The following is a 6657-nucleotide window of genomic DNA, read 5'->3' on the forward strand; positions in this document are numbered from 1 at the left end:
CTTATGTTAATTTTAATTCAATAAGTAAATATTAATTTTTATTATAAACTTGATTAATAAAATTTATTTAAATACCTAAAATAAAAAGAAAACATAATATCAAATAACTATTTAAGTTCATGTCTTTTTTAATAATTTTTTATTTAAAAGTGATTTTGAGTAATATAATCTAAACTACTTTTTAATTTACTACAATCCATATAAAAACTTGATAAACATAAATCATGCTACTCTCAAATCACTTTTAATCAAAATTAATTTTATGCAAGCTATCATTTACAAACTTCAATCTAAACACACACTTAATATAATAATTTTTTTTTACAATTTTAGTTTCTTTTTGTCATGATAATTTCAATAACTAAATTAACAATTACCATCTCTCTCAATAAAAAAAATTGCATATTATATCAAACTGACCAAAAATTATCAACTCAATAGAAAACTTTCAAAAATATATTTAAAAAATAAATCCTGTATTTAACCCCATTGCCAATACAGCCCATCATATATTTTAATCACTTCATCTTTGTTCAATAATATAACCAAAAAAATCAAACCATAGTCAGTCCAATTATTTTACCTAATTGTTGCTGGACCGTCAAAAAAGGCCCAAGATCATAATCATCTTCAACTAATTAATTACCTTCGAAACTTTATCAACAAAATAAACACGTGTTGCTTTTTTTTCTAGGACACATACTTTCAGCACTAACTGAAAAATTTTTCTTTCAGTGCCATAGTGTTAGCCTTTTTTAATGTCAAGAGTTCGAATCCTCGTTTAATGAAAAAATGTTGCATAAAACACCATTTCTTGCTTGAAAATCCCTTGCAATTGTAATGGTTCAATTGAGGTAAAAACATTATTTTACTAGGTTAATGTAAATGTTAGGCATCCTAAAAAAGTTCAAAACACAGGTGGAAAGATATTTTTTGGTCGCTCCAAATAATGTTGTTTGATATGAAAATGAAACTATACAAATATCAAATACGTCATATATCAAATAAGTAATAATCCAAATATGAAAATGGAAAAATCATAAAAAAAAACATTAAGAGTAGAGTTAAAACTCAATCCTAATTAGATTCTTGGATGGATCCAAAAGAGAGCAGGACATGATGAAAACAAAAAAAAATCACAAGTAATTCCTCGTATGTGACAGTATGAATGTGATCCGAAGGTATGAAGATAGTACCAATGTATGAAAATGTATGATATATAACGTGATATTGAGTTGGTTTTAATGGTTCTGGATAGGGTGGCAACATGTACCCTATATGCGGGTATCCAATCCGATCCCACCCGATCGGGTAGGGTTGTCAACCCGTATCATATATCTATATGTTATATATTTATATAAAAATATGTTTCAAGTGGATGTTGAACCAAAAACTTTTCACTAAATGTAAAAGATCCTTAGCCACTAAAAAAAGATCGTTAATTGATAATTTAATATTTTTTTTACATAAAAGTCAGTTCTATTTTAAATTATCATGGAATTATATAATAATTTTGCATCTTTTTTATAACCCGCGGGTAGGGTCGGGTACCCGCAGGTTGAGAGCGGGTAGGGTTAGAGTTGGGATATTCTCAACTCGCGAGTAAAATATGATTGAGTTTATATAAAAATCTCAACTCGCGGGTAAGCCAATCCTACCCTACCCTATCGATTGCTACCCTAGTTCTGAAAGAAATATACATGTGTAAATTTATTATTTGTCATAAACTTATTTTAGGATTAAATTTAACGTGTTTAAAAATTTGACAAATTTACGAACTTATTCAAAAGAGTTATATGAGTTATAACTCAAAATCATAACTTTAAAAAATCCATATTGGCATGTATATTAAAATTTAAAATAAAGTGACAAATATTTAAAATTTTACACTTTAAACAGATTAATTTTTAAAGAAAAAAAATATAAATAATTTTTTTCATGATAATAGACGCAAGTTTAAATTAAACTCTTTTATTCTAATCATAGAAGCTAATCTAAAAGTAATGTATTCACGTCTATTATCCTAGAAGACTTCGTTGATATTTTTTTCTTCTAAGAATAATCAGTCAAAAATATAAATCATTAAGACTTATTTGTCACTTTTCTCTAAAATTTATAGTTGATAATTCACACTTAACTTACTACTCAGATAGAGGTTCATGTTTCACATATAGTTTATCTTTACAAAGCTAGGAGCTAAAATAAGATAGAACACCTCAATTAGAACAAACTGAGAAGAAGAATGTTTATTGAGTTTAAACATTCAATCCCTTTTTCTTTTTATTTGGAAGAAAAGAAAGTTGTTCCAATAACGTAAACTCCAAAAGGTGCAGTCCTTAGCTTTGTTTGTGGGTGGTTTGAGAAGTCAAGCTACTGGCTTCAAGACATACATTTTACAAGAATGTGGATCCACTGTAGCACTCAATTTATTCACGAATAGTTTCTTCAATGTCTGGTGCTGCATTCATTCAAAACCATACCTTACAACATCAGTAACCCCCAAATAGTTTCAAAACTCACATCCAGTTCTATTCATGTAAAATTGATAGTTGAAAATAATTAGAGTAATTTGGTCAAATATTCAAATCATCCAATGATTCTCAACTAAGACAACTAATTTGAGTTTTTACCTAGCCGATAATGTATGTTTAACTTTATTTTTTTTCTTTTAGATTTTGGGATTTGGGTCTAATCCCTGTTAAATTTACTATTTCATTTCGATCTTCATTTTCTAAAAATATAAGCATAACTATTTCATTTCAATCTTCATTATTTAAAAATATAAGCATAAATGACCCTCAAAAACTTTCAAAAATGTGTTTCAATCAGAAAACAAGTTTTATAGATATCAAAACTAAAACATAATATACACTAGAGTAATGATTAAAAATCCTAATATATTCTCCTAGTTATCCTCTTAATATTAAAATAGTAAAAAGATAACAATAACTATCTTCTTATTTTTTTTTAAAAAAAATAACATATATATTTGAATTTTTACTTATGTAAGTATTAAGAGGATAAATAGGAAGATGAATTAAGACTTCGAATCATTACTCATATACAATAAGTTCATATATTAAGTATGGAAAAAAGTGAAAATTTACATACAGTTGTCTTCACGTGAAGTCGATAGTTGAAAAACGTTATATAGCAATTTAATCAAACATGTCAAATCATCTAATAATTTTCAACTATCAACTTCACCCCACAAAAAGAGAACATACCTCCCAAAGGTCTCTTGCTTGAACAACACTGTTTTGGGGAATGCCAATGTCATCCCAATTGGCTGTGATGGCATTGCGCAGAGGCCCTCTATTAAGCAACACAACAGCCACCTTATACCCTGAAAGAGGACCTGCCCATATCTGCACCCAAAAACATGCATATCAACCCTTCTTGCTAATTTCAGACTAGACACACACAATCATATTTGTGTTTTAATTACCTCTTGATCACCTTCCATCCTAACCTTCTTAGCTTGTACACCAAGCGAATCTAACACGGTACGAATTTAACATCGTTAGTGACAGAATAACAAGTTAACGATGACTACTAAGCCTTTTCCCACTAGATAGGATCAGAATATCAATGTTAATGCGATCATCGCATCAAATCACCTTGGTTAACTGCAATAACTTCTTTGTTTGTGATTATCTCCACAATCTCTTTAGACATGTTTCGAACGTCACAACCGAGAAGAAGAGGAGCCTGCACTAAAACTTATAATGAGAAACAAGAACGCCCCCAATGAACATTAGTAACTATGACATGAACTGGGATACAAGCATGCATCTTCATACCTTGGAAATGGCCCATAAACTGAAATGAACAATGTATTCATCTTTTGTCATTCCTCCATTTCCCACCTCAAGCATATCAGGATCTGTTCATTTGATAAAATCCAACAGAAAACTTATTCAATTTCAGAATTCAGACAAAGCTACTGATAAGTGAAATCTAAATTTCTAAATTTCTAACCATTCCAACCGCCCGGTTTTGCGAGATCAGCATACACTTCATTCATATCAGCCCTTGAAATCATACTGTAAAAAGAGGCTAGTTACATAAAATTCCAAATTCAATTACGAAACTTCTAGAATTAGAAAAAATTGAATCCACATTTTTGCACCTATCCCATGAATCATTTATGTCATTTGTAGTTCTCCAGCTATTTCCGACTCGAGCGCCCCACAAAGCCGGATGCATGTCGCCCCTAAACAAACAAAGCAATTGCAATTAGAAGGAAGAAACTAAAATTAGAAAAACACAAAATTGTGGAACATACAAGAGTTTTACCATTCACATAAAGAGAAGAAGATTGGACGACCAGCGTTCATTAATGCTCGAGTCATAACAGGATATCTGCGAATAAGAAAGAAGAGCAAAGTTTTCAAACTCATGAATGATGATCAAAGGAAAACATAAGAGGTAAAGTGAAAATATACTTTCAACTACCTAACAGTTGGTTTTGATCCATCATTGTTACAATTGTCATACTTCAAATAATCAATACCCTGCAAAATAAGGCATCGTTACCACTTATTTAATAGTGATCGATTGATACGTATGTTCCTTAAAAAATAAAGATAATGTTTGCTACCCATGATGCAAAAGTCTTGGCATCTTGAAACTCATGACCAAGTGAACCAGGCATCTGTTTGCTACAAGTGAAATACCTGAAAAATTGCGAAACGAAACCTTAGTTTAAAGAATTAATGGTTGAATGAGAAGATGGGACTAGTTTGTTTGGGAATTAGACCAAGTCTATGTACCCTGCATCCGAATAAATTCCGAGCTTAAGACCCTTGCTATGAACATAATCCGCAAGAGCTTTGATTCCAGAAGGGAATGTAGATTTCTTTGCTACCAAATTGCCCTGCAAGATTATTTGGAACATATTGTTTTTTGACACAATGCAATAACTTTCAAGGATAAAAGGAATAGAAGGAAGAAAATCAAAGAAAAACCATAGGTATAAGACCTTATCGTCACGGTGTAGCTCGGCCCAGCAATCATCTGCATGAATGGTATGATTATATTTGCAGCATTTTGCTTTGTAAGAAATGAAATCAAAATATAAGAACTGAAAATTTAGTTGCTTTCATATGTACCTATGTTTACAAAAGTATATCCAAGCATTGAAAGACCAGTCGAAACAAGCGCATCGGCTGCAATCGAAAATCTATAAATCAGGCCATTGCCTTAACAATTCTTGATTGTATACAAATAAAGACTAAACTGAAATGCAAACAATGATAGGTTTGAAATCCAATTTGGGGAAGAACTGCAAAATTGAATACAGAACAAACAGAACACTGCCTTCTATGAAACATTAATTCACAGTTTCAAATGCCAAGTACTTATAAAATTCACATGGAACAAATTAAAGATATGGATGATCAAATACCAGTTTCCCGGATGATTTTTTCATTAATTTGACAGTTGAAGTGATTCCAACTGTTCCATCTGCACAAAGAGTTTTCACAAATCAATCAGCATCACCAATCATTAGATGCATATATCCAAAACAATTGAACATGAATGAAAAAAACAAAACAAATAAATAAAGAGAAAGGTCCAATCATATATGCCAATGACAATAATTGATAAAAAGAATAATTATAAAAGAGAATGAAACAAAGAAAGTATATAACAAAATAACAGAATTGCAATCAAAAGAAGAAGAAAACAAAGATTTAAGATTATACATACCCCATAGGAGGAGTTGTTCCAAGGCCATTAGTAAGAAGGCTTCTTCTGTGTTGGTCCACCTCATTACCAAAGTTGGCTGAAGCAGGAACACAATTCAATGAGAGATTCAAAAGGGTCACCAAAACCACCACCACCAAGATCTCATAACCAATCCTTCTCTCCATTGTTGCTTACTTCAGCAACTACTCTATGTTACTATGTTACTTAGTTACTACTTACTACTGCTACCCTTTACCTAGTGAACTAGTGTGTTTTTTCCTTATCTATTTATATTATTTTATTATATTATTGATTTATTGTAGATCAAGAGGGTACAATAACGTGTTCCTTTGTCAGAGGTTAGTGTTTTACAATTTTATGTAATCATGATCATCATTTTAGAAGATATATATAATAAATTTGTCATTATCTAAATTTAAATTTCACGTTTGAATTTATTTGTTTATTTTTAGGATTAGATTTAGATTTAAATTTAATATTTTTTATTTTGTTATTTAGTTAATTATGATTATAATCACTTTCGACTAAAATCGTAATTTATTTATATATAATAAATAAATTTGGTATGAGTTTAATATTTTTTATTTTTTTATAGTATTTTTTAACCTAACAAATTAAAAATTAATCTGTTGTGGGTCAAATTTTTATTTAAAAATTTATTAGTAATCAATAAATTATTATATATATAAAATAAAATTTGAATATCTAACACTTAGTTTTTTTTATGAAAAAAAATCACTTGTCATCATTGAATAATGAATATTGATTATTAACATGAGTAAGTATAACATAATCATTATTTATTTAATGAGAATAATATAAGATCAAATTATTAATGTTAAATACAAATCCAAAATTATCATGAGCGTATTATTTATGAATTTTTTAAATAAATAAGGGTGATAATAAAACGAATAAGAATAAAATTTTATGATACTTAGG

At 29.4% G+C, this 6657-nt stretch overlaps 1 protein-coding gene across 1 annotated transcript; it reads right to left on the reverse strand.

Annotated features, from left to right (window-relative positions):
- Positions 1–2082: 2082 nt before the first annotated feature.
- LOC107469281 (alpha-galactosidase 1) lies at positions 2083–5957 on the reverse strand. Its single transcript, XM_016088659.3, has 15 exons — positions 5716–5957; positions 5411–5469; positions 5115–5171; positions 4985–5019; positions 4776–4879; positions 4604–4679; positions 4459–4517; positions 4300–4365; positions 4133–4216; positions 3982–4046; positions 3804–3886; positions 3621–3711; positions 3449–3498; positions 3228–3368; positions 2083–2458 (listed from the first exon to the last, which is right to left on the reverse strand). The coding sequence occupies exons 1-15, from the start codon at positions 5877–5879 to the stop codon at positions 2366–2368; spliced, it is 1227 nt and encodes a 408-aa protein (XP_015944145.1). The 5' UTR covers positions 5880–5957; the 3' UTR covers positions 2083–2365.
- Between the last annotated feature and the right edge of the window lie 700 nt (positions 5958–6657).

The sequence above is a fragment of the Arachis duranensis genome, chromosome 10 (genome assembly GCF_000817695.3).
Source record: "Arachis duranensis cultivar V14167 chromosome 10, aradu.V14167.gnm2.J7QH, whole genome shotgun sequence".
Classification (NCBI taxonomy): Eukaryota; Viridiplantae; Streptophyta; class Magnoliopsida; order Fabales; family Fabaceae; genus Arachis; species Arachis duranensis.